Source organism: Glycine soja, chromosome 11 (assembly GCF_004193775.1).
Source record: "Glycine soja cultivar W05 chromosome 11, ASM419377v2, whole genome shotgun sequence".
Lineage (NCBI taxonomy): Eukaryota > Viridiplantae > Streptophyta > Magnoliopsida > Fabales > Fabaceae > Glycine > Glycine soja.
The window spans coordinates 5,689,395-5,702,894 of NC_041012.1; the positions used below are offsets into that span (position 1 = coordinate 5,689,395).

The following is a 13,500-nucleotide window of genomic DNA, read 5'->3' on the forward strand; positions in this document are numbered from 1 at the left end:
ACATAAACCACACCAATATAACCTATTCATAAGTCACACCAAAGTAACATATGCTTATTCAAATATCTAAATCATATTTGATTTTTTTTATAAAAAAAAACCCACAGATACAGACATAATTTTACAAATGTTTTATTTAGATTTTTATATTTTAGTACTCGCTACTCATTTTCTTTTCTCTCATTTTACCTTTCATTCATCTCTCCAGAATAATTCCATTCTTGGCTCTTTTTCTTTCCTTTTCATTCTTTTTTTTTTCTCACGCTTTCTTTTCTTTCTTTTTTTTTCACCCAACCAAATACTATCTTAAAAAGCTCGTTAGCATTTGATAAGTTTTAAATTAAAATAGAAAACAAAAGTATGGATTCATGTTATTTTATTATTCATTTTTCTCTTCAAATGAACGCAGACCGAAGGTAAAGAAGGAAAACGAAAAGAAACAAAAAGAAAAGGAAAAGGTAATGGTGTAGGAAAGATGGGCAAATGACGTCAGCTACTGGGGGACAGCCATAAACCCATGCGCAATTCAGCGGTCCTTCCTCTCTTCTTTTATATTCTTTACAAATCCCTCACTCACTCCTAACGGAATTTTTCTTACTTCTCTCTCTCTCTCTCCATCATCATTCATGTTGTTTTCTTCTACCAAGCTAGCCTAGCTTCTTCATCTCCTTCAATTTGTCTTCTCTTCATTAATTCCAATTGTCTTTAAACCGCTATCTCATCAGGTAAGCCTTGCATGTTTTTTCTTTCCACAATTCACCAAATACAAGGGTTATTTATTTCTTCTAAATTCAAGTCCATCAAAAGCTTTTCTTCTTCTTAATTTGCAGTATTGTTTTCATACATATAATCACTGTTTTCCAATCTCCCTTCACCGTTCCCTGGAAGTGTTAAATCAGCAAAGTATGGCAAAAACTACATGGAGTCTTAGTAAACTACTATATATAATAAATGTAGCATTTTAGTAATATATATCATCTTCTGTTTGCCCTTGAACTTGATCCCACAGAACTGCAGCTCCAAAACCAGTTTTTTCAATGTATATTTATAAAACTTTAATTTGTTTTTCTGATCACCAGTATTCTCCTTTACAGGTAATTCTTTGGAAAAACACAATTAGATACTAAATATAAATATCTCTCCATGATTTAGTGAAAACTAATCTAGACTTGATTGGTTTCAAGAAACCTTGATTCCATCTATATGTATTTTTTTTTAAACTTAATTAACCTAATGAATTATGAGTGTTTGTGATTGAAACCAGAGTTATGAGTGCAGCTAGGCTATAGGGTGGTAGGCCACAAAAGTAGTGGTTTTAGGGGTGAGCATATTTCCTCAAAGTCCGTCAAGAGAAGGGGTCAGAAGTGCCATGGAAATTCTCGACAAAGAGACAAAAAAGTCAGAGCCCCAGTTTCCGCGCTGAGACGAACCAAACCAACGACTCAACCTCAACACTAGTACTACTGTGCTTTCTATTTTCTCTCCCTCTTTTTCTCAACCCTTTGCTGCTTTTTAGTTTTTATCATCGCTCTCAGTCTCTGACCTTGATCCAATACAACGGTGCCTCTCTTTTTGCCTCCCAACCCCTTTTCTCTCTTTCGACAAACGCGTGCACATTTTGTGATCACGTCACTCCCCATTTCCCATTCCCTTTCTTTATTCATTCATTTCACCACTCTTTCCATCTCTACTAATACATGTGTTCATTTAATTAATTAGCCACCTCATACTAATCAGATGTAAGCATGAACATTCCGTTCTGTGCCACTGCCTCAAAAATGTTAATAATATTGTTTCCTGAAAAGTTGTTTTTGTTTGATTTATATATCCGTGTCATATAGTACTATATATGTGTTTTGTTGAGCTTAACTTATGTGTCTAATTATTTGGGAATATACATAATTATTAATGGTAATGCGGAATGGGGAACCCCGTTCTGTGATGAATCATTCTCACCATTCACTAACTCAAGACAACATCATTAGCACCAGCCTCTAGCTGTCCGTTTCTCACCCTAGCCCAAACTCACGGCTATGCTTATAAGTTTCAACTCCTTGTTTTTTTTTTTCATCAAAACCAAACTCTCATGATTAACTTGCTTCTCTCTTTCCCCTCCAACCCCTTATCTTTTTTTTAACCCGGCCCAGGGAAGAAAATCATTGTTTCTGAAATCATGGGGTTTTGTTTATAACACGCGCTTATATTTATTTCCTATTCAATTTAGTGAGTGTTGCTCACCACCAAATGAGCTTATGATTATCTCTGATAACACTTGTCACCTTTTCATATAAAAGGCCTTATACTATAGTATTTTTTTTTAAAAAAAAATAGTTTTATTAATGTTTGCCCTGTTATTTTTTTTTATCACTTCACTATAGTATTAGTCTTACTATTAGTCTATTACTAGTATTATCTCGAGGCTTCTCTTCTCTCTCGTGTATATATATACTAACACTCACATCACATATTGGTGTCGGTTATTATTTAAGCATGATGAAGAAAGTCAAGTGTGGTGGGTATTAATGGTGGTGGTGAATTTGATGCAGTACCAGTAATTGCTATCATGGAGTCGATGGAGTCATGTGTCCCACCAGGGTTTCGGTTCCACCCAACAGATGAAGAGCTTGTTGGTTATTATCTCAGGAAGAAAGTCGCTTCTCAGAAAATTGACCTTGATGTTATCAGAGAGATCGATCTATATCGTATTGAACCATGGGATCTCCAAGGTATATATATAAACATATATAGTTACATACAAACATATATATAGCACTACGTACATATCTTACACTACTGCATGCTTCTAATAATGTTTTTGTCGTCATCACTCATTTTAAATCGACTATTAGGGTTTTGAATGCTTCATTTTATTTTGTTTGTAAATTGAATGCTTCATATTTGATCTAACATTATAATTATTATTTGATCTAATGTTAGCAATAGATCTGAGTTAGTTTTTATTCTTTTTTTTGCTGATGTGAATGATATGGCAGAGAGATGCAGGATAGGGTATGAAGAGCAGAATGAGTGGTATTTCTTCAGCCACAAAGATAAAAAGTATCCAACAGGGACAAGAACTAATAGAGCTACCATGGCTGGGTTTTGGAAGGCGACAGGAAGAGACAAAGCAGTGTATGAAAGAGCAAAACTTATTGGGATGAGGAAGACCCTTGTTTTCTACAAAGGAAGAGCCCCTAATGGACAGAAAAGTGATTGGATCATGCACGAGTATAGGCTTGAATCTGATGAGAATGGACCTCCACAGGCAAGCATATGTTACTATGCATATTAATCTGTAGTGCATGAGTACTCTACCATTTATTCTTTTACGCGCTTTGACTTTTGTTACCAACTTAGTAATTTGAGTGGTTCAGTTTGAAGTGTTACGTTCAAACTTTGCTTTAGATGGCCGCCCGTTAATCATGGCATATTCCTTAAACTTTTCCTCTTTCACACACACATACACAAAAAAGCTACAATACATATAAGCTGGAGATCAAGCATTGTTTCTATTTTCTGTAGCTTTCTTAATGACGTCAAGGATTTTGAACTCTAAAATAATTTCCTTTCCCATCTTTATTTGAATAAAGTCTTACATAATATTTAATTATAAAAAAGATAAAATAAATTAATTTTTTTTATTGTTTAAAATTTACTTATACATCTTAACTTTTATAAAAAAATCTTTCATCTAAATTCTCTACAAATTGAAAAACATATATTAATTTTAACTTATTTTAACAAGTTTGATTTTATTTTTATTTTCTTCTTTTCTAAGTGTTTTATACTTTATAGAGTCATGATAGTAGTTATGATCTCTCTCTACTTTGTGGCTACACTGTTTTTGAATTTTTATTATATGCATTAGTTACTGTCTAGAAAGAATGCTTCATGTGAATTAATGAAAAGACTTCGTTAATTGTTAGCACTTAAGTTAATTCAATGCAATTGGTTTGTTTCTCTAGACTCACTTTCTTGGCTTTTTTAGTAGACCACTAACTTCTGAATAATCACCAAGGCACGTACATGCTTTCTCTCAACACAACTTTCACCAACAAGAAGTCAAAAATCACTGCTTTCAACAGCGAATAATTAAACTTGTTTCTTTAGCTTCCTTTTCTACTAGACACTTTTCTTCCCATTTTGATTGTCAAATCGTAGTTAATTATTTGACGACATATACCACCTCTCACCAAACAGATGGAAGATTTTTCAAAAGCTAAAGCAAAACCATACTTAAAACTTAAAAGGAGAAACATGCACCAATAAACTTTTCACTTTTTCTCCCCTAACATGTAGCAAATCTGGTCAACTCAAACAAAAAGAAAATACAAGTTATCTGTATTTTATTCTCTCTCAACTTTGGAGCTTAAATTGTGTGTCATGCATGCATCAGGAGGAAGGTTGGGTTGTGTGCAGAGCCTTCAAGAAGAAAACCACTGGGCAAACGAAGACTATAAATATTGAAGGATGGGAGTCAAGCTACTTCTATGACGAAGCAAGTGGGGCAACAAGCACTTTGGTCGATCCAATTGAACTCATTTCAAGGCAATCTCAGAGCTTTCTGGCTCAAAATTTCATGTGCAAGCAAGAGCTAGAAGCAGATAACTTGACTTGCATGCATCAAGATCCGTTTGTGCAACTTCCTCAGCTAGAAAGCCCGTCTTTGCCACTAGTAAAGAAGCCAAGCACAGTGTCCCTAGTATCAGACAATAATAACGAAGGTGAAGACAATCAAAACAGGTTGTTATTCAACAACAACAACACAAAGAAAGTCACTACTGATTGGAGAGCCCTTGACAAGTTTGTAGCCTCTCAACTAAGTCAAGAAGTAAACACGCATGAAACTAATGTTGGAGTACTCTCATCAAGCTTTGAACCCCATGATGATAACCACGACATGGCACTGCTGCTACTGCAGAGTAGTAGGGATGAAGGGAACAGGTTAAGCCCGTTTCTAAATACAAGCTCCGACTGTGACAATGGGATATGCGTATTCGAAAAATGATCCAAGAAGAAAAAGAAGTGCGTGGAAACGATTTTTAATTATTTGTAGTAGTACCATGTGTTAAATTAATGTTCTATGGATGCTGGGACAAAGACATACTATATTTTTGTAAAAAAAAAATATGTGTGGATCAGAAGAATTAAAACTCTCTATATATGCCCTTCTGCGTGAGTGAAGCATGTGTGCGCAAATTGAGATGCATGCGTCCAAGTGGCTCTAGAATTTAGGTAGTTTTTTATATATATTTTAAGTTATCACGATAAGCAGAAGGTACAGTAATAGCCTTGCCATAAAACGAGTCTTCTAGGCTCTCATGCCTAAGAAGGCAGGTGTGACAGCATATGTTTGTGATCCTTCAGAATTCTGCTGCTATTTTAAAATGCCTGTGTATTCTTTAATTTTCTCTGCTTAAGCATGTTGTACAATTGTTCTGCATTGATCTTTATGTCACGTGCATGCACAGCATAATATATATATATATGTATGTATGTATATGTGCGTTTGTGTGTTTACTGCCATATATACCTGTCAGTTGGCTAACCTGACTTCCATTTTATAGCTGAAAATGAACATGTTTTTTGTAAGATGTAATCCATATATAGTATTAAAGATGTAAAATCAGTTCATTAATCTTTACCTTATGATAACTTTAATTAAGTGATCTTTGGGAGGATCTGTGGTTAACACACGTAAAGGAGAGCCTTTCAACAAAAACAGAAAAACACGTAAAGAAAAATGTGACACGCAGAATATGTTATTGGTAGCTGCTATATATTCCACCTCGCTATAAAGATTATCTTCTATATATATAATAGTAAAGATTATGATTAAATCCGTGACTTTTCTTGACATATTTATAAGTGACAACTTCAAAGTTCTTATGCGTAATGCATGCTCAAACGCCAGTTAGTCATATCAGAACGCTAAAGCGATCGATATAGTTTAATCAAATGAAATAATGATGTGTTACTAGCTGATTTGTTTAATCAATATAGTTTGACTGCATAAAATTCACACAAAAACTTTTCGTCCACAAGTACATACAGTTGATCATATGAATGATCCATATACTTCAATAATTACGCAGAATATGTTATTGGCTCGCCACTTTCTTTTCATGCAAAGTTCTCAGTTCGTACTCGCATTAGAGACGTTTTGGACTCTCATATTTGAACAAACTTAAGTTTATGATATTTTGATTTATATATAATATTAAATTCTTATATGCGGGATTTACTATGTATATATCTACCTTATTAAACAGTTAATTATTGAAAGATAAATTTCATAAAAAAATTTGGCCAAAAGCCTCAATGGCTTGGTCCCTCACCAAGTCAAATAGGCTGGGGGGTTATAGTGACGGATCATCATTCATTATTTTATTCTAAGAAAAGTACTAAAAAAATACATGTTGTTGGCCAACAGTCACTCCTCATGATTAACCATTCCTCCCTAAAGGAAAAACTAAGAACTGTTCGTATTTTTCCTGGTCAAATAATAAACAGAACACAAGATAAACGAGAAAATGTACGTCAGTACATGTAAATCGTAATTGTTATCTAGAGATCAACATTCACAAAAGGAAAATCTCTATTTTTTATGTGTAAATATTAATTAGTTTGTTAATTTTATTAAAAATATCAATCAGAGAAATTCAAATTCTCGATTTCTTCTTTCTTCCTTTGTCCTTCTCTAAACACTATCTTCGGCCAATAATATATTAAAATATAAATAAATGAAGAGTTCTGCAAATATATGCTTGAGATGTTATCTTCAGTGTAGAAGTTTTAAAGAATTAATTAATTGTTCAAAACGTTAATAATTAAATTCAAATCATTCAAGCACTTTGCAGATTAATTAGCTTTTATAGCTAGGTGTATATATATTGTGATCAATTTCTCATAGTATGTATAGGTAAGATCAAAAAGAGAAAATGAACACTATATCCACCCCAAGTTGATAAAGAATAATATTTGATAACCAGACAAGCCTAAAGGACGGAGAGAAAGGAAACTAAATGAATGATTATGGGACAAAAGTTGAAATTGAAGTCAAAAACTGAAGATGAAAAGTAGCACCAATCACACATTTGAAAAACTATAAAGTATAAAATGGATAGTGTGCATGAATTAGATTCATCGTGGTCGTCGTTGGTCAGCATGGAGAGTTGTGGTGGGTCCGTATGTTGTCTAGCATGCGTTGCGCGCCATTGCTCCTGTTGAGCATGCTTTGTCTTACGGTGCACAAACCTCGCAGCCCCATGCAATTTTTTTTCTTCTTTTTACCTTTCTACCTTAAAAAGTTTCTTTTCTTTATTCTTCATTTTCCCGTAGTAGACTCTCTTCTGAAATTAACTTTGGTCGAAATCCTATGAAGAATATATGTGTCTGTTTATTCTTGTGTGTATATGTGCGTGTGTTCTTTTGTCAAGCACGTAGTTAAAATCTTTCAATGACATTTAAAGATAACTGATGTGACACTTGTAGTAATATGGTCAAAACTCAAAAAGAAGGCGTTTGTTTACAATTCTTGGTTTCTTTTCACATAAAAATTCTCTCTGGTTCCGATCGAAGAGAATCATCTTTATTCATAAGATTATGACAGTAGCTGCTTGCTACAGCCTATATTAGGTGGACCAAATGGTCCAATTTTACCACTTAATCAGCTTATTCCCACATTTGTGAGCCTTATATTTGTCTTTATTTGCTATAACACAGAAAAAAAGAATTGTATGTGCGTACCTTAACTATACCCTACACACAACCTTAAGGTGGTGGTTTCTAATTAGAGGCACATATAAAAGATTTAATGATTTTCCTTTTCTTTTATTTTGTACAGAATAAATTCGTCAGTTCTACTTTTATGATCAGCTAGTGACTGGAAGGACCAGATGGTCCAATTACCTCCGGACGGATACCCCTCCCCCGGCCCTAATCAGTTCACTCTAAATTCGTCGCAATATATTTGTTCTTACATATGTTGTTAAAAGGGACGGCAACCCCCAAACCATCAACTTTCCACATACATCATTATTATGCTTTGATACTATTATTTAATATAAATTAGTTGAATGTAAAACAAATACTTCCTAATATATATATATATATATATATATATAGAGAGAGAGAGAGAGAGAGGGAGAGGATCGATAAGAAACATATCAAGAGGTGTGAAGAGTTTTTTTCTTACCATATAATTAAAATAGATGGTCAAAATTAATTCATTTATAATGTATTATAATTAGAAATATACAATATTTATAAATATTAAATAAATCACCTAACATGTGATTGCGTGAAGTATATTAGGTGAGATGTGAGAGGATGAGAAGAAGAAATTTCAACATGAAATTAAAGGAAGACTAAAATTATAATGGATTAAAACTTTTCTTACTATTCATATAAGTGCTGATAAGGTAAACTATAGAGAAATCCGGTTGCCATATGGATCCTCTCATATAAGTGCTGATAAGGTAAACTATAGAGAAATTCGGTTGCCATATGGATCTCTTGACATATTAGGTGATCAAGGTCCAATTGAAGGGGCAAATTAAGACATTTTGGGTCGTAGATTACACTTGGTCCAAGGTCGTTATAGATATTTAGCCTTACATGGATTATTTGGGCTTACAATTACATTCTTGAAGTTGCTATATGCATTTTCCAAATCACTAAGTGCACCCACTTTGAAATTTTTGTTCATCTTTCACCCAAGAAACTCTATCTGTGGACTTTCTAGAACGTGTTCTCAACTAAAAGTTTAAGCATTCTGTAATGTAAAATTTGGTTAGTATTAAAATTTTAACACTTCCAAAAACTAATTTCCATAAGTGTTAAAATTACCATAACTTACTTTTTGGTACTGAAATTGAAGAAAGTAATGGTGACTAGTATGAAGATGCAAATCAAACTCCATGTATGCCAATAATTTTTCACTTTTGGATTGTGCAGTGCCCTTGGTCAAGCTTGATGACCTCACCAAAATTTGCAATTGTCGAATCAAAACATCAAAGAACCCCTCTATGGTGCGACAGATCATGATGTAGCAACCAGAGGTTGACGGCAAAAAAGTATCCTTCCATAAAAGGGGTAGTGGAGTCTCCCTAACTAGCAAGAAAGAGGATTTGTGCATCACCGATCTAGAGCAATCTACGATGACGACTGACATGTAGGAAGATACCATAGTCGATGATGGCCACGGGTGCATGGCAATTGGAAATGTGCAATTTTCAACTTTACTTTCTCAACACAAACACTTAGCGAAGTTTTGTTATGTCATATGCACTCTCTAGGGTATGCATATAACTCATTCGATGAGGGATATTTTTGAAAAATAAGACAAAAAATGCAAAGCTAAGCGTATTTAGTAGATAAGGGGAGTACACATAGCAATAATCTTGCATCATTTTATCCCAAATAATGGTTTTTTCAGGCAAAACAAGGTCATGTAGTTTCATCCCAAATAAAGTTTTTCTAGGTAAAACAAGATGATAGGATAGATGAAAGAGAAGTCCTATAATTGACTAACAAGACATGAAAACAATGTCACCTTAACTTCAGTTTCATCTGAAATAATGGTTAAGCATAACTTCTTTCACATCTCATTAGAGTTAGTAAAGTTTTGTAAACATTATCATTTTTTTATAAAAAAATGTTTTTGTATAAATATTCACAAAAAGTTATGAAAAGTAACAAAAATTGAGATTTTTGCTCCTAACAATAGTCTCTTCGTAGTCTGATGAGACATCCAATGAGGAGTAACACCAAAGAACAAATGTGATTACTTAACTACTTTTAGTTACAAGGACACATCATAGACACCAACCATATGTTGATGGTGTTGGTTAGGTTTTGTGTCTTCTATTACAACTTAAATAAAGAGGAATTTGGTCATTTTTAGGACTTAAGAGACTTTTCACATAATTAGACTTTTGGTGAAATTCTCATATTCCTTTTCTTGTTACAATGCATTTATAAAACAATTAGATAATGTTAGCTAGAGTTCAAAGATTCCTGTTTAAGCCTTAATGGGGAGAGCTTCCATGCCTTCTTGTCTCCCTTTCATGCTATGCTGTTGTTCATTTTGTTTGTAACAATGAAACCGTTATTTTGAGCTTCTAGTTTGTTCAGTTTAGCTTTAATTTCACGAGAAATAATATACACAACATCAAATCACTAAGGAAATATCACGTCCCACTTAATCATGATAGTTTAGTGGGCAACTATTTTAAGCCCAATCACAAACCACCAAAAATAAAAAAGAACAACCGGCCAATTAAAAACATTCAACCGCACCCGCATGGCATCACAAACCCTTTCGGCGTTCCAGAAAATTCGACGATAAAACCAACAGTGAAAAACAATCAACTTGAAAGAAGGAGATTGATAACAGTAAAATTCATCTCCAATTGATCACTTCTTAGAGCGAACATTGCAGAACACTAAACTATCTACGATCCTAAACCACACAACTATATTCAAGATTGTGCAACAAGGTTAACACACACCTTTTCATATCTACATATATTATATGCCAGAGTTTTAACTAAACAAGAAAAACATCAAACATCAAGCCGCAGCGACGGCAGCTTTACGGGCCCTCTTGGTCGGAGACCTAATGGACCTGGGCTGCTTGGGCTTCGCAGGCGTCGACACTTTCTTCGTTTTCTTCGGCCCGACCTTCTTCGCGGGCTTTTTAACCGCCTCGGTTTTCTTCGGAGCAACGGCGGTTGCGATTTTGTTTCGTTTCGGACGCGATTCCTTCGTCGCTTTGGCGGTGCTCTCCTTCACCTTCTTCGCGGCTTCGGCTAACTTGTACGAAGCCTTGATCTTGACGAGTTTCCCTCTCGCAGCTTGGTTCTTCAGTTGCAGACCTAGTATCTTCTTGAAATTCGCAGGAAGCACCGCCTTGTGCTTCTCCTCCATGTACTTCGCTATCGCATATGGACTCGATCCTCCTTTCTCGTTCAGAGCAATCAAAGCGTCCTTAATCATCTACAAACAATAAGACAACCAAAAAAAAAATCAACAAACAAAAAAATAACAATCACGTAATAATTGTGGATTCATGAAAGAAATTTACGCGAAATTACCTGGAGATATGGAGGATGAGAAGCAGTTTTGGCCTGTTTCGGCTTCTTTTCCTTCGGAGCCTTAGGTTTCTTCTCCTTGGCAAGCTTCGGCGCCTTCACCTCCTCCACCGGCTTTTCGACGGCGGGAACTTTAGCTTCTTCGGCGGCGGACATCTTCGACCGAATATTCAGTGAGTGGTTATTTTGTATTGGAGAGCGTTAACGGAAACTGTGGATTCTGATGATGACCCGAACGCTACCTTCGTGTTATAAATAGCGTCGGAGCAATCTGAGTGCTGGAAATATTGCTGCGTGCAATTGGCCGAGAGAGTGGCATGAGGATTGCCAGCGTGGCAAAGAGATATCTAGAACGTACACGTGGCGTCAATTTATAGCGTTGTTTATGGACAACGATAAAGGCGGTGATGTGACTGTGGCTGTGGATTGGAATGCCAACAGATTTTTATTTTGTTTTTTGTTATAAGTGAGTTTTGTTTGGTTAGCACGGACTAAATGGAGAACTAATCAAGGGTGTGTTTTCTTGAGGGTTTTCTTGGTTCATTTTCTTCAAGCATGCTTTGCTTCTCACCCAATTTTTTTTGCAGGATTAATCATAAGGGAGATTAGATTACAATGTGGGCACAATTAGGTTAATTGGTAGACATTTAGGACCCAAACAAAATAATCAAACACATATCCCCATTTTTCCATTGTTTAGTATAAAGCCTTTATCCCAATCAGTGTTTATGCTCTAGATAGTTAAAAATTGTAAAGCAGTCAAAAGCGGTTTTGAATGACTTGTAAGACAAGCATAAAGTATGTATAAAACTCATCCCAATTTTTTATTTTTAAAAAAAACTCGACTAAAACCTTCACCATTTTCTCACAAATTTGGATGTCATGAAATAGATAGTGCTATACAGTATTTTGTTAAGAGGTTTACTTTACATTAAGCTTAAAATCTGCAGGTTAACTTTATTTATTGAAGAAATCAGGTTATATTTTTTAAAGTTTGTTTATTTAATAAAAAGTTTGTATTTAGACAATTCATGTGTTTTATACGTAATAAAAAAATCTTACTTAATAAATAATAATAATATAAAATAAGCTTTTAAATAAAGTTAGATTTAAAAAAATTAAAATTATACCTTAAAAATAATATCAAATAAATAAGTCGTATCACTATTAAATTTAAGAAATAAGTTAAATTCATACTTTAAAAAAACTATTTAATTCTATCCATTTTAATACTTGCAAAGTTTAATTTTTACATGTATTAGATTGATTTTTTTAATTTATTTGCATAGTTTACTTTAAACCTCAGGGTTTAGGTTGATCAAAACAAAGACAACTAAAAATTTCAAAGATAAGATATTTAGTGTGCACTTTGCACACGAGAATGAAAATAATTTTTATTGTAGCATGATAATTTCGTACAAAATTTACAACAAAAATGTGTTTCTATCGTAATAGATAATATACATATAAAATATATAATGAAATATAGATTCTGCATCAAAATCCAGAACGAAAACATCTTTCTGTTAATAGAAAATATACATATAAAATACTCAATGAAATATAGATTATGCATCAAAATCTAGAATGAAAACATCTTTTCATTTTAATTTTTTTTTGCATATCCTGTATCATATCCGTTGTGAATTTTATACACAAACATACAACAAAAATATATTTTTGTGAAAAGAGTATTTAAAAAAAACAATAATAATAATAAATATTTCAGCCACTTGATGAGTACTACTAGCAATGGTAACAACTCCCAATAATTTATCTGACAGATGTTATTCCATCCTTATTGCTGTTGGCACCCCTGCATTGAAAATAAGCAGCTTGAAATTACTCTTTTACCCCACCGTTCCCTCGCCACCACCATTTCCTTATCACGGAAATACATTTTGGTTCATGTTGGTACGTAGTAATTTTAATTTCACTTCATTTATCTTTTAAAATTCTTTAATTTGAACGAGTGTAGAAGATTGCTAGCCCTTAATCTATTATAGGATTCGGTAAGAGACAAATTAATGATGTTGTTCATGAACTTGTTAGGGCGGCACAATCCTTACATTATATTTTTTTTTTTAAGACGACCTAATCCTTAGTCTCATTGTTATGATGTGATTTCTTGTTATAATAATTTGTGATGAATGAAATGGTATAAATATGTTTTTAAAAGAATTAATTTGAATTTTGTGAAATTTTAGGCTCTTGAAATTTTTAAGTAAATTTAGTTTGGTTTTTTTTTTTTTAACTTTGTTGAGTGATGTTTAGTTTAAGTATTTTTTTTTGTTTTAATTTTCACCTAAAATAAAAAAAATAAGTTTGCTTAAAATTTAAAATATATATTTTATTGAATATTTTCAAAAAGAAGTCAAAAATTAAAAATAATAAATTAATGTTT

General features: G+C 33.5%; 2 protein-coding genes across 3 annotated transcripts; one reads left to right on the forward strand and one right to left on the reverse strand.

Annotated features, from left to right (window-relative positions):
- Positions 1–570: 570 nt before the first annotated feature.
- LOC114376940 (NAC domain-containing protein 37-like) lies at positions 571–5,443 on the forward strand. 2 transcript variants are annotated; one of them, XM_028335280.1, is made up of 4 exons: positions 571–725; positions 2,490–2,726; positions 2,994–3,265; positions 4,397–5,443. In XM_028335280.1, the coding sequence occupies exons 2-4, from the start codon at positions 2,564–2,566 to the stop codon at positions 5,006–5,008; spliced, it is 1,047 nt and encodes a 348-aa protein (XP_028191081.1). In that variant the 5' UTR covers positions 571–725; positions 2,490–2,563; the 3' UTR covers positions 5,009–5,443. The 2 variants fall into 2 exon arrangements, with proteins under 2 accessions (XP_028191081.1, XP_028191080.1); XM_028335279.1 differs by having other exon boundaries at positions 572–725; positions 2,547–2,726.
- A 4,905-nt stretch (positions 5,444–10,348) lies between these two features.
- Positions 10,349–11,337, reverse strand: LOC114376941 (histone H1-like). The gene is made up of 2 exons (XM_028335281.1): positions 11,100–11,337; positions 10,349–11,001 (listed from the first exon to the last, which is right to left on the reverse strand). Exons 1-2 carry the CDS (start codon positions 11,250–11,252, stop codon positions 10,576–10,578), a joined length of 579 nt encoding a protein of 192 aa, XP_028191082.1. The 5' UTR covers positions 11,253–11,337; the 3' UTR covers positions 10,349–10,575.
- Positions 11,338–13,500: the final 2,163 nt, after the last annotated feature.

Coding starts and splice junctions, on each gene's coding strand:
- LOC114376941 (XM_028335281.1), bottom strand. CDS start 11,252: ATGTCCGCCGCCGAAGAAGCTAAAGTTCCCGCCGTCGAAAAGCCGGTG. Junction 11,002..11,099: donor CTCATCCTCCATATCTCCAG/GTAATTTCGCGT, acceptor TATTGTTTGTAG/ATGATTAAGGACGCTTTGAT.
- LOC114376940 (XM_028335280.1), top strand. CDS start 2,564: ATGGAGTCGATGGAGTCATGTGTCCCACCAGGGTTTCGGTTCCACCCA. Junction 2,727..2,993: donor TGAACCATGGGATCTCCAAG/GTATATATATAA, acceptor ATGATATGGCAG/AGAGATGCAGGATAGGGTAT. Junction 3,266..4,396: donor ATGAGAATGGACCTCCACAG/GCAAGCATATGT, acceptor TGCATGCATCAG/GAGGAAGGTTGGGTTGTGTG.